This window comes from Lipophrys pholis (genome assembly GCF_963383615.2).
Source record: "Lipophrys pholis genome assembly, chromosome: 7".
In the NCBI taxonomy this organism is placed as follows: Eukaryota; Metazoa; Chordata; class Actinopteri; order Blenniiformes; family Blenniidae; genus Lipophrys; species Lipophrys pholis.
In genome coordinates, this window is record NC_137638.1 from 33330492 (window position 1) to 33355027 (window position 24536).

Sequence of the window (24536 nt, forward strand, 5' to 3'; positions counted from 1 at the left end):
ATCATGATTAGTTATTATTATTTAATAACCAAGAAAACCATTATTAGGCACTGGATTAACCCCGACCCACCCACAGCCAGAGAATGGGTCCAAACCATCAAGCACATAAAGCTCATGGACAGTTCAGTTAAATCTGGACAAGTTGATTAAGATGTTGTTTCTGGAAAAGTTCACTAAGATGTTGTTTCTGGACAAGTTGATTAAGATGTTAATGGACAAGTTGATTAAGATGTTGTTTCTGGACAAGTTGATTAAGATGTTGTTTCTGGACAAGTTCATTAAGATGTTGTTTCTGGACAAGTTCACTAAGATGTTGTTTCTGGAAAAGTTCATTAAGATGTTTCTGGACAAGTTCATTAAGATGTTGTTTCTGGACAAGTTTATTAAGATGTTTCTGGAAAAGTTCATTAAGATGTTTCTGGAAAAGTTCATTAAGATGTTTCTGGACAAGTTTATTAAGATGTTGTTTCTGGAAAAGTTAATTAAGATGTTGTTTCTGGACAAGTTCATTAAGATGTTGTTTCTGGACAAGTTCACTAAGATGTTGTTTCTGGAAAAGTTCATTAAGATGTTTCTGGACAAGTTCATTAAGATGTTGTTTCTGGACAAGTTTATTAAGATGTTTCTGGAAAAGTTCATTAAGATGTTTCTGGAAAAGTTCATTAAGATGTTTCTGGACAAGTTGATTAAGATGTTGTTTCTGGACAAGTTCATTAAGATGTTGTTTCTGGACAAGTTCACTAAGATGTTGTTTCTGGAAAAGTTCATTAAGATGTTTCTGGACAAGTTCATTAAGATGTTGTTTCTGGACAAGTTTATTAAGATGTTTCTGGAAAAGTTCATTAAGATGTTTCTGGAAAAGTTCATTAAGATGTTTCTGGACAAGTTTATTAAGATGTTGTTTCTGGAAAAGTTAATTAAGATGTTGTTTCTGGACAAGTTGATTAAGATGTTTCTGGACAAGTTCACTAAGATGTTGTTTCTGGAAAAGTTAATCAAGATGTTGTTTCTGGACAAGTTTATTAAGATGTTGTTTCTGGACAAGTTGATTAAGATGTTTCTGGACAAGTTCACTAAGATGTTGTTTCTGGAAAAGTTAATTAAGATGTTGTTTCTGGACAAGTTGATTAAGATGTTGTTTCTGGACAAGTTGATTAAGATGTTGTTTCTGGAAAAGTTAATTAAGATGTTGTTTCTGGACAAGTTCACTAAGATGTTGTTTCTGGAAAAGTTAATTAAGATGTTGTTTCTGGACAAGTTCACTAAGATGTTGTTTCTGGAAAAGTTGATTAAGATGTTGTTTCTGGACAAGTTCATTAAGATGTTGTTTCTGGACAAGTTCACTAAGATGTTGTTTCTGGAAAAGTTCATTAAGATGTTTCTGGACAAGTTTATTAAGATGTTTCTGGACAAGTTTATTAAGATGTTTCTGGAAAAGTTCATTAAGATGTTTCTGGACAAGTTCATTAAGATGTTGTTTCTGGACAAGTTCACTAAGACGTTGTTTCTGGAAAAGTTCATTAAGATGTTTCTGGACAAGTTTATTAAGATGTTTCTGGACAAGTTTATTAAGATTTTTCTTGAAAAGTTCATTAAGATGTTTCTGGACAAGTTCATTAAGATGTTGTTTCTGGACAAGTTCACTAAGACGTTGTTTCTGGAAAAGTTCATTAAGATGTTTCTGGAAAAGTTCATTAAGATGTTTCTGGACAAGTTTATTAAGATGTTGTTTCTGGAAAAGTTAATTAAGATGTTGTTTCTGGACAAGTTGATTAAGATGTTTCTGGACAAGTTCACTAAGATGTTGTTTCTGGAAAAGTTAATCAAGATGTTGTTTCTGGACAAGTTTATTAAGATGTTGTTTCTGGACAAGTTGATTAAGATGTTTCTGGACAAGTTCACTAAGATGTTGTTTCTGGAAAAGTTAATTAAGATGTTGTTTCTGGACAAGTTGATTAAGATGTTGTTTCTGGACAAGTTGATTAAGATGTTGTTTCTGGAAAAGTTAATTAAGATGTTGTTTCTGGACAAGTTCACTAAGATGTTGTTTCTGGAAAAGTTAATTAAGATGTTGTTTCTGGACAAGTTCACTAAGATGTTGTTTCTGGAAAAGTTGATTAAGATGTTGTTTCTGGACAAGTTCATTAAGATGTTGTTTCTGGACAAGTTCATTAAGATGTTGTTTCTGGACAAGTTCACTAAGATGTTGTTTCTGGAAAAGTTCATTAAGATGTTTCTGGACAAGTTTATTAAGATGTTTCTGGACAAGTTTATTAAGATGTTTCTGGAAAAGTTCATTAAGATGTTTCTGGAAAAGTTCATTAAGATGTTGTTTCTGGACAAGTTGATTAAGATGTTGTTTCTGGACAAGTTCATTAAGATGTTGTTTCTGGACAAGTTGATTAAGATGTTGTTTCTGGAAAAGTTCATTAAGATGTTGTTTCTGGACAAGTTCACTAAGATGTTGTTTCTGGAAAAGTTCATTAAGATGTTGTTTCTGGAAAAGTTCATTAAGATGTTGTTTCTGGACAAGTTCATTAAGATGTTGTTTCTGGAAAAGTTGATTAAGATGTTGTTTCTGGACAAGTTCATTAAGATGTTGTTTCTGGACAAGTTCACTAAGATGTTGTTTCTGGAAAAGTTCGTTAAGATGTTTCTGGACAAGTTTATTAAGATGTTTCTGGAAAAGTTCATTAAGATGTTTCTGGAAAAGTTCATTAAGATGTTGTTTCTGGACAAGTTGATTAAGATGTTTCTGGACAAGTTGATTAAGATGTTGTTTCTGGACAAGTTGATTAAGATGTTGTTTCTGGACAAGTTCATTAAGATGTTTCTGGACAAGTTCACTAAGATGTTGTTTCTGGAAAAGTTCATTAAGATGTTGTTTCTGGAAAAGTTCATTAAGATGTTGTTTCTGGACAAGTTGATTAAGATGTTTCTGGACAAGTTGATTAAGATAAGGTCAAAGTGGGTTTCTTATACGGGGAAGAGGCAAACTGCTTTTGGAGTTGAACCAGGTAAACAGGCTACAAGATAATCTCCCCACAAAGGTGCTGGGATTTAATTTTAATAGTTCATTAATTTTTTTCTTCTCTGCGTTCATGCATCCCTGTTCTAATGTCAAAAAAATAAGAATTAGAGTATTGATGTTAAGTTGGTTTTAATGTCGGTTCTACTGTCGTTCCTTTGAGGCGAATACTTACAACGACATGAATGGAAGCGATGCCCTGAAAAAAATAATCAGACTGCTGCTCTTTTATTATTTCAATTTACACAATTGGAGTTTAAACATTCACTGCTAAGCCTCGTCCAGATTAATGTTGATTTGACATTTAATTCTTTCTTATTTTGACATTCTGACAATGTTGTACTCTGTGTGGAACATTGCTGGAGGGCATTTTCCTCTGGTATTAATCAAGTATTTTCTATTCTGTAAACAGTTTTAATAGTTTTTATTTTGCAGTTTTTACTAATTTGATTGATTTGAACTTTTGGCCGAGTGAACCTATTTGAGGCACAGAGCTTGATGGAGCCACTGGAGGGGAGCAAACCAGTGTTTACCTTTATTCCTCAGTCATTTGTGAACTCTGCAGGTCAGGATGTGTGTTTCACTCCTACCTGAGATTTGAATGTGAGACGTGGAAGTCCAGTTCAGGTTTTACATTTGAATTTACATTTGCAGTCAGTTGAGCCGAGGACGTTCTGTGCTCACTTTGGTTATTTCTCTTCCTCCTTTCACTGCACTGAAGAAGAGAAACTTGATCAAATCCTTTCATCATCTCCAGTTACATGGTTCAGATGTCAAAGACCAATCACTGAATTTTAACCCTGTAAATGCCACTTCGATCACACGATGCTCAGATTTATTGAAGATTTTTTTTGTAAGTTAAAGATTTATCAAAATACTGACTGTACTGCATTATTGCTTTTTGTGTGGCATCAGATTTGAAAATTGTCTCCCCTCCCAAGTCATCGGAGGAGAAAAGTGTCTCATTAAAGCCACGTTTTCTAATTATCATCATCATTAAAACTTGCTTCACTTCCACTTCATTAGTTTGCTCTATTATCCAGTAATGGACTTTTTGTTTTTTTGCTGTTGCTTCAATCTAGTGGGATTATAAACTTTAAGTCATGTATATAATACTGAATAGAAGTACAGTTGTTAAAGAATTATCTCCGGAGCTCTGGACACTAAAACTATAGAAGAACTAACAGAATTCTGTGATTTCTGATCCAATACTCTCATTTCCTTTGGCAGTTTGTATTTTTCATTTCCAGCCTTTTTCTTCACATCTGGTCACCTTCACACATTGGATTTCATGTATTGCTTCAATATGAGCCACCGCTAACTCAAGCTCTACAATTGAGTTTAATTGAGATTCAATATTTTATTCAAATCGGGGATCATTTCTTTGAGTCATTTCTACATGAACACAGTATTTGAATCAAAAGCAAATAAAATTGTTTCCACTGTACATAAGTCATAAAAAGTGTTAAAGTCCTAAATAATAGTGAACCCTGTGGACCTGTCCAGGTGTGTCCTGTCGTCGTCCACAGTAAGCTGTGACCGGCTCCAGCACCCTGCGACCCTGAACAGGACAGGAGCTAGACAAGATGGATGGACTGAGCGATGGACTGGGTTTGTTTTCTATTCAATTGTTGGAAAAATTCACAGAAAGTTACTGAAAACATTTCGATGCTTGAATGAAGGTGAAAGAGCAGAGAACTGGCCTGAATAGAAGAGTTGTTGAGATGTGGATGAGATGTGGATGAGATGTGGATGAGATGTGGATGAGAGGGTGTGCGGTGGCGGCTGGTACCTGCTCCATGCTCAGCTGGCCTCGCTCCAAAGCCTGCCGGAAGCCCATCTTCCCGTGGAAGAAGCCGTGCTGGTTGGTGAGCGTGGAGGTCTGCTGGAGGCCGGGACACACCGGACGGCCCTCCGACAGGTTGGCGTGCAGCCCCATGGGGATGTTGTGTCTGAAGGGAGAAACAAACACCCGTTCTTCTAAGTAACAGGGGTCTCTCTGGCCGGGGGAGCGGGTCAGTGGGCTCACTTTCTCTCTGAATATATGGTCTGATGAGGTTTCAAAGATCAACTCCAGAGGGAAATACAGCTGTTGATTTGGCCTGCGTTCCTCCACACTTCCTCCCCGCTCTGCTGGATCACAAAGATAAACTAGAAAAGTCCAGAGGAAATTTTGTTGTGCCTGCCGCCTGCTGCCGACCGATACCCCCTACTATCTACTATAGTGGGGTGGTGTTTAGATAAAGCAAAGCAAGACACCTTCAGCTGGGGTTGGTCCCGTACCCCGAACCCTAGGGTGGGGTCAGAAGTGGGTGGGACCCGGCTAATTAGCTAGTGATCCGTAAACCCAGCCCCCCTTTAAGACCACCCCCCCAAATATCAGCTCAGATCATGTAAGTTACCAAAGCAATAATCTGCCTAGAACAACTAGAAATCATCTAGAACCCAGATGAACATTTTGTAGTTCATTTTCAGAAACTTGTAGTTCTTTCCCCACCATGACAGACGTCACTAACTAGAGCCGCCGTCGCATTATTATGACATCACTGAGTGAAAGTCTGACTGCCACACAACCGTGATCACCTTTAATAACTCCTTTAGGAAGCCTCCTAACTCCTTTCACTAACTCCTTTAGGAAGCCTCCTAACACCTTTACTAACTCCTTTAGGAAGCCTCCTAACACCTTTACTAACTCCTTTAGGAAGCCTCCTAACACCTTTACTAACTCCTTTAGGAAGCCTCCTAACACCTTTACTAACTCCTTTAGGAAGCCTCCTAACACCTTTACTAACTCCTTTAGGAAGCCTCCTAACACCTTTACTAACTCCTTTAGGAAGCCTCCTAACACCTTTCACCAACTCCTTTAGGAAGCCTCCTAACACCTTTACTAACTCCTTTAGGAAGCCTCCTAACACCTTTACTAACTCCTTTAGGAAGCCTCCTAACACCTTTCACCAACTCCTTTAGGAAGCCTCCTAACACCTTTCACCAACTCCTTTAGGAAGCCTCCTAACACCTTTACTAACTCCTTTAGGAAGCCTCCTAACACCTTTACTAACTCCTTTAGGAAGCCTCCTAACACCTTTCCTAACTCCTTTAGCGTTTTCAAACTCCAGCTCTGGGAGGAGAACAGCACTGACATCAGAACAATGAGCAGCAGCTCCTCCAGGCTGTCAGCAGGAGATTCACTCCTCCGTGAAGCTGCGTCCTACTCCACGCTAAACTCCCTGAAAATAGTCCCAATGGTTGGAGCTGCGTTAGAGCTGGAAACATTGTGTTGCTGCTGCCTTGCTCAAGAATTTCCCCAGGGATTAATAAAGTCATTCTGAGCTTTTAAAGATAGAACTAGAGTATTATGAGATGATGACGTCACGCAGACCCCCACATTGTCCACATGGAACTAAAATACTTTGTACTGCTTCCTTTACTGACCTGATACTAACCTCAAGTTGTCTTTAGAGAGAGTACATGCAAATATTCCTACATCTAATACTTTACTATAGAGAGGAGTTTATTACAGCCTTGTATACCATCAACAATAATGATAATAAGAATATTAAAGCAAACAGCTCTGCTATCAGAATAGTATCAGCAGATACACAAATTTAAGTATCAGGATCGGATGGGAAGTGAAAAAACGTGGATCGGTGCTTCCCTACTGCAGTGTAGATGAGCAAACCGCTCAAAACCCTTAATGTCCAGCGCAGCATTAGTATAGTGAACCAGCCTGGGTTTAGGGCTTTGATCCTTAATGTCCAGCGCAGCATTAGTATAGTGACCCAGCCTGGGTTTAGGGCTTTGATCCTTAATGTCCAGCCCTGCCTTAGTATAGTGACCCAGCCTGGGTTTAGGGCTTTGATCCTTAATGTCCAGCGCAGCATTAGTATAGTGACCCAGCCTGGGTTTAGGGCTTTGATCCTTAATGTCCAGCCCTGCCTTAGTATAGTGACCCAGCCTGGGTTTAGGGCTTTGATCCTTAATGTCCAGCGCAGCATTAGTATAGTGACCCAGCCTGGGTTTAGGGCTTTGATCCTTAATGTCCAGCGCAGCATTAGTATAGTGACCCAGCCTGGGTTTAGGGCTTTGATCAGCACAATGGACAAGTGCTTGGCTTGTTGTGGTGAACGTTAATAGACTGCAAGTCACAGTACTTAGTAAGTTTACTACTGTAATTGAAGTAGAAGGTAAATAAACTGTCTTTCATATTAATACATGCTTCATTTGACTTTATCTTAACATAAGCCTCGCCTATAAGAACAATTTATGTTGAATAAATCTGATATTATTTATTATAATACACTTTGATTTATTGCTTGTGTTTGTTGAAAAATACATGAAAAGAGAACCTTGAAAAACAAAATCGCATATTTAATCGCAATATATAGGAAAAAAAAATCGCAATTAGATTATTTTCCAAAATCGTTCAGCCCTATTCTGAACCAGGACCGTGGTACGTTTTCACTAGAGGAAGTGTTTTCCAGGCTGAACCAGGACCGTGGTACGTTTTCACTAGAGGAAGTGTTTTCCAGGCTTAACGAGGACCGTGGTACGTTTTCACTAGAGACAGTGTTTTCCAGGCTGACCGAGGACCGTGGTACGTTTTCACTAGAGACAGTGTTTTCCAGGCTGACCCAAGACCGTGGTATCTTTTCAGTAGACAAAGTGTTTTCCAGGCTGACCCAGGACCGTGGTACGTTTTCACTAGAGAAAGTGTTTTCCAGGCTTAACGAGGACCGTGGTACGTTTTCACTAGAGACAGTGTTTTCCAGGCTGACTGAGGACCATGGTACCTTTTCACTAGAGGAAGTGTTTTCCAGGCTGACCCAGGACCGTGGTACCTTTTCAGTAGAGGAAGTGTTTTACAGGCTGACCCAGGACCGTGGTACCTTTTCACTAGAGGAAGTGTTTTCCAGGCTGAAACAGGACCGTGGTACCTTTTCACTAGAGGAAGTGTTTTCCGGGCTGACCCAGGACCATGGTACCTTTTCAGTAGACAAAGTGTTTTCCAGGCTGAACCAGGACTGTGGTACCTTTTCACTAGAGGAAGTGTTTTCCAGGCTGACCCAGGACCGTGGTACCTTTTCACTTGAGGAAGTGTTTTCCAGGCTGAACCAGGACCGTGGTACCTTTTCACTAGAGGAAGTGTTTTCCAGGCTGAACCAGGACCGTGGTACCTTTTCACTAGAGGAAGTGTTTTCCGTGGTACCTTTTCACTAGAGGAAGTGTTTTCCAGGCTGACCCAGGACCGTGGTACCTTTTCACTAGAGGAAGTGTTTTCCAGGCTGAACCAGGACCGTGGTACCTTTTCACTATAGGAAGTGTTTTCCAGGCTGAACCAGGACCGTGGTACCTTTTCACTCGAGGAAGTGTTTTCCAGGCTGACCCAGGACCGTGGTACCTTTTCACTAGAGGAAGTGTTTTCTAGGCTGACCCAGGACCGTGGTACCTTTTCACTAGAGGAAGTGTTTTCCAGGCTGAACCAGGACCGTGGTACCTTTTCACCAGAGGAAGTGTTTTCCAGGCTGACCCAGGACCGTGGTACCTTTTCGCCAGCCGTGCCGCCTCCTCGGCTGCCGAGCCGTTCACCAGCAGCGACACGTTGGAAATGCCTCCAGACAGGAAGCAGTCCACGATGCCCCGCGTCCTCCTGGGACAGTAGCCAAAGTCGTCTCCGGTCACCACCAGCATCATCCTGGGCTGAGGCATGACTGCAGGTCTCTGAGGGGGACAACAGCACACTGTCCATCAGCCTGCCCTCTAACACAGAACCCGGCTCGATTCCTGCAGCTCAAAGAGCCTCCAAACATTTTCTCCTGATAGGAACCAAGTCAGGAAATCAAGAGAATAGTTTTAAGGATCAATCAGAATAACTAGAATCAGTTTAAAAATAAAACCCAAAGGTCATAAACTATTGAGTAAAGTCCAATAAAAAGTTCCTGATACATGAAATATTTGTGTTAAACATTGAGGTCAGTCCATGATTTAAGGCTTTCAATAAAATTAGAACAACTAAAGTGGAACAACACAACAGTACACACGTAACACAACAGTACAGGCAACACAACAGTACACACGTAACACAACAGTACAGGCAACACAACAGTACACACGTAACACAACAGTACACACGTAACACAACAGTACAGGCAACACAACAGTACACACGTAACACAACAGTACACACGTAACACAACCGTGTAAAGGCAACACAACAGTACACACGTCACACAACAGTACAGGCAACACAACATTATAAACAACACAACAGTACAAACACAACAGTATAAACAACACAACAGTGTAAACAACACAGCAGTATAAACAACACAACAGTATAAACAACACAGCAGTATAAACAACACAGCAGTATAAACAACACAACAGTATAAACAACACAGCAGTATAAACAACACAACAGTATAAACAACACAACAGTATAAACACAGCAGTATAAACAACACAACAGTATAAACAACACAACAGTATAAACAACACAACAGTATAAACACAGCAGTATAAACAACACAACAGTATAAACAACACAACAGTATAAACAACACAACAGTATAAACACAGCAGTATAAACAACACAACAGTATAAACAACACAACAGTATAAACAACACAACAGTATAAACAACACACACAACACAAGGCTGCACCGATACCTGTAACCAGTATCAGGTCCAATAAGTGTTGCCATATTTATGTTGAAAAAGTAATAGGATTACTATCTACTTCTTTAAAAATCTAATTAATTACTTTACTGATTACTTGATTTCAAAAGCAATAAAGTCAGATTAAAAGTTACTTTATTAGTTAAGGCTCCTCCATACTTTTCACGTCCCTGTGCAACGTCAAAATCATAATCCTACCCTCTGAGGTCCACCTCCCCGACCCTCTGAGGTCCACCTCCCCGACCCTCTGAGGTCCACCTCAGGACAACCCTCTAAGGTCCACCTCCCCGACCCTCTGAGGTCCACCTCCCCGACCCTCTAAGGTCTACCTCAGGACAACCCTCTAAGGTCCACCTCCCCGACCCTCTAAGGTCCACCTCAGGACAACCCTCTAAGGTCCACCTCCCCGACCCTCTGAGGTCCACCTCAGGACAACCCTCTAAGGTCCACCTCCCCGACCCTCTGAGGTCCACCTCCCCGACCCTCTAAGGTCCACCTCAGGACAACCCTCTAAGGTCCACCTCCCCGACCCTCTGAGGTCCACCTCCCCGACCCTCTAAGGTCCACCTCAGGACAACCCTCTAAGGTCCACCTCCCCGACCCTCTGAGGTCCACCTCAGGACAACCCTCTAAGGTCCACCTCCCCGACCCTCTGAGGTCCACCTCCCCGACCCTCTAAGGTCCACCTCAGGACAACCCTCTAAGGTCCACCTCCCCGACCCTCTGAGGTCCACCTCCCCGACCCTCTAAGGTCCACCTCAGGACAACCCTCTAAGGTCCACCTCCCCGACCGTCTGAGGTCCACCTCCCCGACCCTCTAAGGTCCACCTCAGGACAACCCTCTAAGGTCCACCTCCCCGACCCTCTGAGGTCCACCTCCCCGACCCTCTAAGGTCCACCTCCCCGACCCTCTAAGGTCCACCTCAGGACAACCATCTCTGCAGCAACCCACCAATCAGGCCTGGATGGCAGAGAGGCTGTGACGGAGCAACTCCGTCAGTAATGTGAGACACACACACACACACACACACACACACACACACACACACACACACACACACACACACACACACACACACACACACACACACACACACACACACACACACACACACACACACACACACACACACACACACGGTTCCTCACTCCCTCTGTATTGTGCATCAGGTGGTTCATGTAGTTCCCTCCTCTCTTCCCTCAACTGTTAACATGGTTGTTCAGGGCTGCACACCTGACTGCTCTGGGTTTCACCTGCACACACATTCACACATCCTCTCACACACAGAACTCACCGGTGACATGACGCTCGGAGCAGTGGACAGGCAAGACGGGGCGGGGCTAACTCTGGCTATGTAGAGCGCGAGCGCGGGGTTACAGCTCATGTGACCAGGGGTTATTTTGATTGATTATTAATTTACTTTTCTGAGTGGGATTATTTTCAGATTTACTTTGAACAATGGAGTGGAGCACGGTGGAGGCAGCATCATGCATCACCAAGCCAATACCATCCTACAGTGGAGCACGGTGGAGGCAGCATCATGCTGTGAGGGCAGGAACTGGGAGACTCGTCAGGAGAGAGGGAGGATGAATTACGAATGCACCAATCCACACTTTTTCACTTCCGATCCTGATACGTGAATTTGGATATCTGCCGATACCGATTATATTCCGATACCAGAGCTGTTTGCTATATTTGCTTTTTTCACAGTCTCACTCCGGGGTTCTCCAGTCCTCCACAGTCTCACACCGGGGGTCTCCAGTCCTCCACAGTCTCACACCGGGGGTCTCTAGTCCTCCACAGTCTCCCTCCGGAGGTCTCTAACCCTCTAGTCTCACTCCGGGGGTCTCTAACCCTCCAGTCTCACTCCGGAGGTCTCTAACCCTCTAGTCTCACTCCGGAGGTCTCTAACCCTCCAGTCTCACTCCGGGGGTCTCTAACCCTCCACAGTCTCATTCCTGGGGTCTGTACCCCTCCACAGCCTCACTCCTAGGGTCTCTAGTCCTCCAGTCTCCCTCTGGGGGTCTCTACCCCTCCACAATCTCACTCCTGGTGTCTCTAGTCCTCCACAATCTACCTCTGGGGGTCTCTACCCCTCCACAGTCTCATTCCTGGGGTCTGTACCCCTCCACACCCTCACTCCTGGGGTCTCTAGTCCTCCACACCCTCACTCCTGGTGTCTCTAGTCCTCCACAGTCTCACACCGGGGGTCTCTAGTCCTCCACAGTCCCACTCCGGAGGTCTCTAACCCTCCAGTCTCACTCCGGGGGTCTCTAACCCTCCACAGTCTCATTCCTGGGGTCTGTACCCCTCCACAGCCTCACTCCTAGGGTCTCTAGTCCTCCAGTCTCCCTCTGGGGGTCTCTACCCCTCCACAATCTCACTCCTGGTGTCTCTAGTCCTCCACAATCTACCTCTGGGGGTCTCTACCCCTCCACAGTCTCATTCCTGGGGTCTGTACCCCTCCACACCCTCACTCCTGGGGTCTCTAGTCCTCCACAATCTCACTCCTGGGGTCTCTAGTCCTCCACAGTCTCCCTCCGGGGGTCTCTAGTTCTCCAGTCTCCCTCCGGGGGTCGCTAACCCTCCTCAATCTCACTCATAGGGTCTCTAGTCAACCACAGTCTCACTCCTACGATCTCTAGTCAACCACAGTCTCACTCTTAGGGTCTCTAGTCAGCCACAGTCTCACTCCGAGGGTCTCCAGTCAACCACAATCTCACTCCTGGGGTCTCTAGTCCTCCACAGTCTCCCTCCGGGGGTCGCTAACCCTCCTCAATCTCACTCATAGGGTCTCTAGTCAACCACAGTCTCACTCCTACGATCTCTAGTCAACCACAGTCTCACACTTAGGGTCTCTAGTCAGCCACAGTCTCACTCCGGGGGTCTCCAGTCAACCACAATTTAACTCCGGGGCTCTCTAGTCAACCACAGTCTCACTCTTAGGGTCTCTAGTCAGCCACAGTCTCACTCCGAGGGTCTCCAGTCAACCACAATCTCACTCCTGGGGTCTCTAGTCCTCCACAGTCTCCCTCCGGGGGTCGCTAACCCTCCTCAATCTCACTCATAGGGTCTCTAGTCAACCACAGTCTCACTCCTACGATCTCTAGTCAACCACAGTCTCACACTTAGGGTCTCTAGTCAGCCACAGTCTCACTCCGGGGGTCTCCAGTCAACCACAATTTAACTCCGGGGGTCTCTAGTCAACTACAGTCTAACTCCGGGGGTCTCAAGTCAACCACTGTCTCACTCCTAGGGTCTCTAGTCAACCACAGTCTCACTCTTAGGGTCTCTAGTCAGCCACAGTCTCACTCCTGGGGTCTGCAGTCAACCACATTCTAACTCCGGGGGTCTCTAGTCAGCCACAGTCTCACTCCTGGGGTCTGCAGTCAACCACATTCTAACTCCGGGGGTCTCTAGCCAGCCACAGTCTCACTCCTGGGGTCTGCAGTCAACCACAGTCTCACTCCGGGGGTCTCTAGTCAGCCACAGTCTCACTCCGGGGGTCTCCAGTCAGCCACAGTTTTACTCCGGGGTTCTCTAGTCAGCCACAGTCTCACTCCGGGGGTCTCCAGTCAGCCACAGTTTTACTCCGGGGTTCTCTAGTCAACCACTGTCTCACTCCGGGGGTGACTCGTCAGCCACACGGCTCCTTTCATCCGTCTCACACCGACGTCGTCAACTACCATTCCATTACGTCACCACGTCCAGCCGGCTGTCACCGAGGGAGGGGGGCTTCCCGCCGGTAACAGCCCGGCGGGACTCCCTCACCACACAGCGAGGCAGAGAACGACATTAAACGTCTTCTTACCCATGGTGTCCCCACACGTCAGTCCATTTACGTCCGAAGCCGCGCGGTAGCGGTGGAGAGACGCCGTACTTCCGACAAGCGAGGACGGAGCTTTAAGAGAAGCACCGCCCCCTACTGGAAGAGACCCGGAACTGGCGTTCTGTCCCACTGCTGGGAGCTGCACTGCAACCACCGAGGAGCACGTGACACATAGACTAGTAGCAGTAGACTCCTAGGAATATACAAATAGACTCAGACAACCATACTAGTAGACCTCGACACATGAGTAGACAGACAGACAGACAGACAGACAGACAGACAGACAGGCAGGCAGGCAGGCAGGCAGGCAGGCAGGCAGACAGACAGACAGACAGACAGACAGACAGACAGACAGACAGACAGACAGACAGACAGACAGACAGATAGATAGATAGATAGATAGATAGATAGATAGATAGATAGATAGATAGATAGTGTTAAACTATGTCAGCTCTGTGTTATTTAGACATTTAGTTTGTGACAATCATTTCAGGGAATCAGCGAAGCTTCCACAGGTTTATGTTATTGGACATCTTGAGTGCCTTTGCCAGAAGACCGAGACCAGACGGAGTGCCCCCTTGTGGTGAAGAGAAGAACGTCAGGCCAAGAATCATAGACTCTGATTGGACCAGGAGACGAAGACCGGGATTGCCCAAGAAGACGCAGGACGTGATGACATACAGTGCATGGCGCGCTTAGTCTGTGCCGAGGGAGACGCCCATAAACATACACACTAGACGCCTCATGCATAGACATACACACTAGACGCCTCATGCATAGACATATACACTAGACCATAGACATATACACTAGACCATAGACATATACACTAGACGCCTCATGCATAGACATATACACTAGACGCCTCATGCATAGACATACACACTAGACGCCTCATGCATAGACATATACACTAGACGCCTCATGCATAGACATATACACTAGACCATAGACATACACACTAGACCATAGACATATACACTAGACCATAGACATACACACTAGACCATAGACATATACACTAGACCATAGACATATACACTAGACCATAGACATACACACTAGACGCCTCATGCATAGACATATACACTAGACCATAGACATACACACTAGACCATAGACATATACACTAGACCATAGACATACACACTAGACCATAGACATATACACTAGACCATAGACATACACACTAGACCATAGACATATACACTAGACCATAGACATACACACTAGACCATAGACATATACACTAGACCATAGACATACACACTAGACCATAGACATATACACTAGACCATAGACATACACACTAGACCATAGACATACACACTAGACCATAGACATATACACTAGACCATAGACATACACACTAGACCATAGACATATACACTAGACCATAGACACACACTAGACCATAGACATATACACTAGACGCCTCATGCATAGACATACACACTAGACGCCTCATGCATAGACATATACACTAGACCATAGACATATACACTAGACGCCTCATGCATAGACATATACACTAGACCATAGACATATACACTAGACGCCTCATGCATAGACATATACACTAGACCATAGACATATACACTAGACGCCTCATGCATAGACATATACACTAGACCATAGACATACACACTAGACCATAGACATATACACTAGACCATAGACATACACACTAGACCATAGACATACACACTAGACCATAGACATATACACTAGACCATAGACATACACACTAGACCATAGACATATACACTAGACCATAGACATACACACTAGACCATAGACATATACACTAGACCATAGACATACACACTAGACCATAGACATACACACTAGACCATAGACATATACACTAGACCATAGACATACACACTAGACCATAGACATATACACTAGACCATAGACACACACTAGACCATAGACATATACACTAGACGCCTCATGCATAGACATACACACTAGACGCCTCATGCATAGACATATACACTAGACCATAGACATATACACTAGACGCCTCATGCATAGACATATACACTAGACCATAGACATATACACTAGACGCCTCATGCATAGACATATACACTAGACCATAGACATATACACTAGACGCCTCATGCATAGACATATACACTAGACCATAGACATATACACTAGACCATAGACATATACACTAGACGCCTCATGCATAGACATATACACTAGACCATAGACATATACACTAGACGCCTCATGCATAGACATATATACTAGACGCCTCATGCATAGACATACACACTAGACGCCTCATGCATAGACATATACACTAGACCATAGACATACACACTAGACCAAAGACATATACACTAGACCATAGACATACACACTAGACGCCTCATCCATAGACATATACACTAGACGCCTCATCCATAGACATACACACTAGACCATAGACATATACACTAGACGCCTCATCCATAGACATACACACTAGACCATAGACATATACACTAGACCATAGACATACACACTAGACCATAGACATATACACTAGACGCCTCATCCATAGACATATACACTAGACGCCTCATCCATAGACATACACACTAGACCATAGACATATACACTAGACGCCTCATCCATAGACATACACACTAGACCATAGACATATACACTAGACGCCTCATCCATAGACATATACACTAGACCATAGACATATACACTAGACGCCTCACCGACTGGCAGGAACATACGTCAGTGCGTCCGCCATCTTGGGAGGGGCATTTGTCAGGACTTCAGCAACGATACCGCATCACGGTTCTGCTTTTGGTTGTACAAACAGACCAAATGAGGACAATGGACAGCGTGGGATTACCTTCCACTGGTAGGAAGAACATATTTATTGTTGTTGTCGCTGTGTTTAGCTCATATAACATTAACTTGGGACATAGATGAGCTGGAGCCGTGGGAAATGCTCTCTATTCCCTGGCTGAAGCTCGCCCTCAAACAACAACAACAATATCAAGGTCTATTGGGTTCATCTGACGGAGGCTATTTTAGTTACAGTGTGTAGAAGATTACATTTCAAAAGAAATGAGTGTCTCAGAACCAGTCAGTGTTCTGTTCCCCGCCTGTTCCAGCAGGAGAACCTCAGCCTGGTCCCAGTAGGAAGTTCTGTCTGGCTGTTCTCAAACAGCTGAGCAACATGTCACACCTCACTCCTTTTAGACATACTGACATGTACACAGACAGTATTATTATATATATTGATTAGGATAGCAGATCAACTGATTGCACGTTGCACAAGCAGTGAGTTAATGTGATAACACAGGACTCTGAACAGGTCCATCTGGTCCTCACTAGGACCTCTCCTATCACTGCCCACATGTCCTGATGCTCTGACAGCCAGACTCAGTGAAGCCATGGCCGAGGTGGAGAGTCTGAGAAGAGAGGAGAGGAATGAAGAGATGGAGAACGGAGGGCAAAGAGCACAGTGGGGGGTCTTCTGGAGGAACTGAGAGGGAAACATCTAATAACTGAAGAGCTGGAAGAGAATATGTCATATAATATGGAATAATAGATAAATGTGTCACAATAAATAAATATGGAATAGGTAAATATCTAACTAGTATTTTCTATGTAATATTAAAGGTAACTATGTAAATATAAATGAAAGTATAATAGGTAAATATGTTATTGTGTGTAAATGTTAAAAAAAATCTAAATTTGTTCCACAAAACAGTTATAACTTGTGCCCTAATGTACATGTTCATTGTACATAAATGTCCCATTGTGTGTAAATAAAGACTTTCCATATTGTTGTCATGAGCTCCATCATGTTGTTGCTCTAAAAGGAGAGGACAGCGTCCCAATGTCCATCTGCAAACTTCTTCCATTTCCTCTCAATACTTTCTATAAGTATACTACATTAAATAAATAAATGAAATAGTTTTTAATTTAATAAATTAAAAATGAAAGCGATGATTCTTCACAGTCATGTAAATGTATATCTGCGTGGTTTTCACGGTTTTCTGCTGTCACAGACTTGTTTAGGGTGACGGGTCAGACTTGCCCCTCACAAGATGGCGGCCGCTGTGACGTGTCGGAGCGGCGGGCCGACACAGGCTGCGCGGCGTCTCGTGTTTATGTCTATGGAGACGCCCCTCCAGGTATATCTGTTAAGTAGAAGCGCGCTCTCATTCAAACTCCATAAGGTTTGGTCGAGCCGTACGCTCCTCCTTCTGAACACCAGGTGAACACTACTTGGGTAATAAATGCTGGGTAAACTTTGATCATTTTCAGACACGTTTTATTAGTTTGCTGCAGATTTAAACATGCAGTGAGGTGAATCTCTCACGACAGACAGACCAACAGACAGACAGACAGACAGACAGACTATTCTTGGGCAGATTTGAAATTGAAGGTACATCGTGGTGTTGTGCACCGGTCCTAGCTGACCTCAGTCTGTCCTTTGCCCCGTGGGTGAAGTTAAAAAGCTGCAGAGTGCAGGAGGAAGGATTTTCTTGGTCAGTGGAGCAGCACAACTACAGCAACCTGTCACTGACAGATCGAGCTGTGCAGTGGATGCAGTGGATGCAGTGGATGCAGTGGATGCAGTGGATGCAGAGGATGCAGTGCCAGTCTTGTGATGAATTGCAGCTGGTGCTGTGCTTTCTTGCAGAGTATCTGTGAGCAGTCCAGTCCAGTCCAGGCCACCAGGTAGTCAGGTAGCTTGAGACCCGGGTTCGGGGGCTGAATGGTGTTAAAGGAGAAGTCCACAAAGTGATTCTCTCTGCACCGCTGCCTCGTCTCGGAGGAGGATCCTCCACCTTATCCTGGTGTAGAAGGTAGGGATGGATCCGATCCAGTATCAGATCAGTATCAGGCTCCGATAATTCGCGGATCAGAGATTTCTGATCCATGATCCTGGTCTGCTTCATGTTGCTGAAATGATCCCCAGTGTTTCCCTGCTGCTGCTCGGCTCGCTGGCTGCAAACTGTGGACTGGATTTCCTGAAGGGAGGCGGGTCTCAATGAGACCAGGAGGAATGAGTCAGGAAATCCAGTCCACAGTTTGCAGCCAGCGAGCAGGCTAGGGAAGTAGCACTGTGCTATCCAACTTTTCATGGCAACATGTTGCTGTTTGGAGGGATTTTGCACTCAAAACACCACAAAGCAACACAGCAACGTGGATGTTAGCAAAGCAACACAGCAACGTGGATGTTAGCAAAACAACGCAGCAACGTGGATGTTAGCAAAGCAACACAGCAATGTGCAATGTTAGCAAAGCAACACAGCAACGTGGATGTTAGCAAAGCAACACAGCAACGTGGATGTTAGCAAAGCAACACAGCAATGTGCAATGTTAGCAAAGCAACACAGCAACGTGGATGTTAGCAAAGCAACACAGCAACGTGGATGTTAGTAAAGCAACGCAGCAACGTGGATGTTAGCAAAGCCGTAGCACAGCGAGGCGGCGCTCTGCAGCCAGACGTCAGCGTTTTCAAACTCCAGCTCTGGGAGGAGAACAGCTCTGACATCAGAACAATGAGCAGCAGCTCCTCCAGGCTGTCAGCAGGAGATTCACACCTCCGTGAAGCTGCGTCCTACTCCACGCTAAACTCCCTGAAAATAGTCCCAATGGTTGGAGCTGCGTTAGAGCTGGAAACATTGTGTTGCTGCTGCCTTGCTCAAGAATTTCCCAAGGGATTAATAAAGTCATTCTGAGCTTTTAAAGATAGAACTAGAGTATTATGAGATGATGACGTCACGCAGACCCCCACATTGTCCACATGGAACTAAAATACTTTGTACTGCTTCCTTTACTGACCTGATACTAACCTCAAGTTGTCTTTAGAGAGAGTACATGCAAATATTCCTACATCTAATACTTTACTATAGAGAGGAGTTTATTACAGCCTCGTATACCATCAACAATAATGATAATAAGAATATTAAAGCAAACAGCTCTGCTATCAGAAAAGTATTTGGCCTAAATGTTGCTTTGCTCAACATCTTACAAGCACAAACATCAATGTTTAGAATAAACACGTTTCTGTTATTTAGGACATTTTCTATTGCAAAATCTACAAGCTTTGCGGCGCTGTGGCTCACAGGCTTTAAAGAAATGTTGGAACAACCGACCACAAGAAGCAACAGAAGCACAATCAGTCCTAATTAAAGCAAACTTTATCTTGGTGTTCTGTGCATGATGAAATATCGATGAGCTGCTTTCCAGAGCCCAGACTGTCGCCGCTGCTCTCCCTGGGAGTTCGCTCTGTGGCACTGCTGCTGCTAGCTTTAGCATTAGCTGCTGAGGCCGCTGGGGCTTTGTTGTCATGTTCATCCATGTCCTCGGTTTTATTAATTGGTAGTTGGCAGTGTTTGGTAATATCAGCCTTAGTTTTCTTCATGAAATTGACATTACTTGGAAAAGAACTGATGTTCTCTTCAGCTTGCTGTTGCTTTTTATTGTTTCTTGCTAACTGCGACTGCGGGCCGTCACGTGGCGTCCCAGAAGGTGAAAGGTGAACAGAAGTCATCAGGTGTTTTCACACCACATCACTTCCTCGGGCTAATAAAGTTTGTTTACAAACATTTTCCTGTTCTAACATGTTGAACCCATAACGTCAAAACGTTTCTGATCTATTTCAATGTTTATGTTTCAAGACTAAAGTTATTCTGGAGTGAAAGATGCAGTGACTGAAACTACCAGTAGGGGGAGGCTGCAGTCCGCTAAAGCTTCGGAGACGACTTCCTGACTGAGCGTGTGCAGTGGGTGGAGCCTGACCACGTCGGTGTGCAGTGAGATGGTGGTCTGCTTCCCCCAGCCAGGCGCACGTTGCATCCTTTACGCTGATTGATTGATAACATTTAAGGTTAGAATTGCTTAGTGTTCAAATGAGGTTGTTAAACTTTTTCCTCATAATTTTTGAAATGATCGGAAGTGATAGCGACGGACGGAGCAGACGCTTGCAGATGACATATTAATCCATTTGTCTAACCCCAACATTTCTATTCCCTGCTTGATCAAGGTGATTTTTCTTTTGAAGCTTTTTCAGGATATAAAATTCACCTTGAAAAATCTGAAGCCATGCCCCTGGGCTCTTTAACGTGTGCCCTATTTAAAATGAACATCCTCCTACCAAGACTGGGATTTCACAACCAAAAACACCACATTAAAAGGAAATGACACCACTTCACATGTTGATGAAGTTCTTTCTCTCCCCATAGACAGGAAGCATATCACAGTATTCTACAGAGCCCTCAACTTAAACTCACCTCTGACATCACGGCATGGGAGAGGGATTTAAACCTCTCCACCGGGGAAGGTCTGGTCCCACGCTACGAATATATCTGGATGCAATCGGACAAAGTCAATGCAGCTCAGAATTGTGCATCATAATCATATAACATCTGCCACTGAGAACAAAATGGACCAAAATGTTTCACCACTTGGCTGGAACTGTGAATCTGAGACGGGTAGTTCTGATCACTCTGTGGTTTTGTGTTAAATCACAGCGATGTTAGTCTAGTATTGTAAATGTACTGTACTGTCCACTATTTTTAATGTTCATATTTGTTGGGCTCCAGATTCCATTGACCTCCTCCAGCAGTTTCTCCCCCAGAGGAGAAACACCAGGAACAGTGAACAGGCCATAACGCAGCAGGGAGGAAGCAACGACCCCAGGAGGGGGTTGGGGACCAATAGAAACTGGGCAGTGAATGCGGAACTCGTAGCTGCCAGCCAATCACCGACCTGGACACCACAGGGGTCCGAAATTCAAACTTGGTGAAACCCCCTTCCTACCGACTGTTCCTGGCTTCCCATCCCAGCCACTGAGAGGGACACACGTCTCTGCTGCCTCGGGACGGTAAAGAGAGCACCAAGTAGGTCCAAGGTACTGAACCAACGCCAGGACAAGCAGGACACAGTTTGGACGACTTCTTATTTTTTCTTTTTTTAGGGATTCTGGAGACTCGAGCCAGCATCTCCAGAATCTTTCAGCTGCCTCGCTGTCCACTCCTGCAGCTGAAGCCAGGCCTCTGAATTTGGGATGCTGAATTCAGACCTGGTATCAACCCGTTACCGTAGCCTCACAGAACTGACCGCTCCACAGACGGTACTGTCCAGCACAGCAACCGGACAGCACCGCTCCACAGACGGTGCTGTCCAGCACAGCAACCGGACAGTAAGAGCTTTGTCTGGACAGCAACCGTTAGATGAGCCTGAAGCTGCCATGCAATGTGTTTCAATGTGCCGCTGATGAGGCCACAGCGGCCCACGTGTTTGTGTACGTGCGTTCACACGCACCATCGCAGTACGGACTCAGGTTCTCCACCTCAGAACCAGAGGTCCAAGTGAGCTCCAGGCCCACTGGGATCTCTGTGTAGCATAGCAGCTGTGAGCGCCGGGAACACCGGGAAGCTGCTGTTTATTAAAGACACTATATCCAGGAGGCGTTTCCTCGTGGATACCGGAGCGCAGCGGAGCATCATCCCCACATCCTTCACCGACGTTGTGAGCGGCGGGAAAGGGCCGCCTCTGGACAAGAGATACCAGTGGGGAAATCCAAGATGGCGGCGCCTACAGGAAGTGACGTAGCGGAACCCACTTGCCAGAAATGACGCACGGCAGAAGTCATTCGAGCCGTTTATTCGGCAACGCAGTTCAACGCACATTTATCGTTTCTTTTACGTGTCTTTCATATCTCAACACAGTCGAGGATCGTCTTCTGATAAGGTAAAGACTTGTCTTCTTGTCTATATAGAAACAATCAGCCTGCAGTAATAACAAGCAGTAGTTATACCAGTATTGATGAGAGTAGGAGTAGTTATACCAGTATTAATAAGAAGCAGGAGTATTTATCCCAGTATTAATGAGAGTAGGAGATGCTTCTGTTAGGAGCAATGAAAGTTTAAGTTGCTCTTTCTATACTCGCTCCATGTGTTGGTTTATTAAGTTAATTTCTACCATGTGAAAACTTGTTCCAGTAACTTTTGGTGTGTTAAGAGACGAATGTGACCAGTGACATTGACAAGTACCAGTAATCATATTGTACTGTATTAATGTATACAAAGTGCTTGGAGCTGTGTTTTTATCAGTTTTATCGCAGATAGATGCTATATACAGGTACTTCTCAAAAAATTAGCATATTGTGATAAAGTTCATTATTTTCCATAATGTAATGATAAAAATTAGACTTTGATTTATTTTAGATTCATTACACAAAACTGAAGTAGTTCAAGCCTTTTATTGATTTAATATAGATGATTTTGGCAAAAAAGTAAAGAAAAACCAAAAATCCCCATCTCAAAAAATGAGCATATTTCATCTGACCAATAAAAGAAAAGTGTTTTTAATACAAAAAAAAGTCCACCTTCAAATAATTATGTTCAGTTATGCATTCAATACTTGGTCAGGAATCCTTTTGCAGAAATGACTGCTTCAATGCGGCGTGGCATGGAGTCAATCAGCCGGTGGCACTGCTCAGGTGTTCTGGAGGCCCAGGATGCTTTGATAGCGGCCTTAAGCTCATCCACAGTGTTGGTCTGGTGCCTCTCAACTTCCTCTTCACAATATCCCACATATTCTCAATGGGGTTCAGGGCAGGAGAGTTGGCGGGCCAATGGAGCACAGTAATACCATGGTCAGTAAACCATTTGCCAGTGGTTTTGGCACTGTGAGCAGGTGCCAGGTCATGCTGAAAAAGGAAATCTTCATCTCCATCAAGCTTTTCAGCAGATGGAAGCATGAAGTGCTCCAGAATCTCCTGATAGCTCGCTGCATTGACCCTGCCCTTGATAAAACAAAGTGGACCAACACCAGCAGCTGACATGGCACCCCAGACCATCACTGACTGTGGGTACTTGACACTGGACTTCAGGCATCTTGGCATGTCCTTCTCCCCAGTCTTCCTCCAGACTCTGGAACCTTTATTTCCGAATGACATGCAAAATTTGCTTTCATCCAAACAAAGTACTTTGGACCACTGAGCAACAGTCCAGTGCTGCTTCTCTGTAGCCCAGGTCAGGCGCTTCTGCCGCTGTTTCTTGTTCTAAAGTGGCTTGACCTGGGGAATGCGGCACCTGTAGCCCATTTCCTGCACACGCCTGTGCACGGTGGCTCTGGATGTTTCCACTCCAGACTCAGTCCACTGCTTCCGCAGGTCCCCCAAGGTCTGGAATCGGTCCTTCTCCACAATCTTCCTCAGGGTCTGGTCACCTCTACTGGTTGTGCAGCGTTTTCTGCCACACTTTTCTCTTCCCACAGACTTCCCACTGAGGTGCCTTGATACAGCACTCTGGGAACAGCCTCTTCGCTCAGAAATGTCTTTTTGTGTCTTACCCTCTTGCTTGAGGGTGTCAATGATGGCCTTCTGGACAGCAGTCAGGTCGGCAGTCTCACCATGATTGCGGTTTTGAGTAACGAAACAGCTGGGAAGTTTTAAAAGCCTCAGGAATCTTTTGCAGGTGTTTAGAGTTAATTTGTTGATTCAAGGGTGGGTGTGGTGCTCCAGATGATTAGGTTAATATCTCATTTAGAGTACCTTTTCATGATATGCTCATTTTTTGAGATGGGGTATTTTGGTTTTTCTTTACTTTTTTGCCAAAATCATCAATATTAAATCAATAAAAGGCTTGAACTACTTCAGTTGTGTGTAATGAATCTAAAATATATGAAAGTCTAATTTTTATCATTACATTATGGAAAATAATGAACTTTATCACAATATGCTAATTTTTTGAGAAGTACCTGTATATGTGTGTGTGTATATATATATATATATATATATATATATATATACAGTGGGGCAAAAAAGTATTTAGTCAGCCACCAATTGTGCAAGTAGTCCCACTTGAAAGATGAGAGGCCTGTAAGTTTCATCATAGGTACACCTCAACTATGAGAAACAGAATGAGAAAAAATAATCCAGAAAATCACATTGTCTGATTTTTAAAGAATTTATTTGCAAATTATGGTGGAAAATAAGTATTTAGTCAATCACCAA

General features: G+C 44.2%; 1 protein-coding gene across 4 annotated transcripts in view; it reads right to left on the reverse strand.

The window, feature by feature from the left end:
• Window positions 1–24536, reverse strand: part of ydjc (YdjC chitooligosaccharide deacetylase homolog) — a 48548-nt gene that overhangs the window by 14152 nt on the left and 9860 nt on the right. For 2 of the 4 annotated variants that reach the window (XM_080468355.1, XM_080468358.1), the window contains exons 1-3: window positions 13517–13629; window positions 8523–8746; window positions 4821–4980 (exon numbers count right to left, since the gene is read on the reverse strand). In XM_080468355.1, coding sequence (XP_080324481.1) covers window positions 4821–4980; window positions 8523–8734 — 372 coding nt within the window. In that variant the 5' untranslated portion in view covers window positions 8735–8746; window positions 13517–13629. Of the gene's footprint in view, window positions 1–4820; window positions 4981–8522; window positions 8747–13516; window positions 13650–24536 lie in introns of those variants that run through there. The other 2 variants (XM_080468356.1, XM_080468357.1) reach the window with 2 other exon arrangements.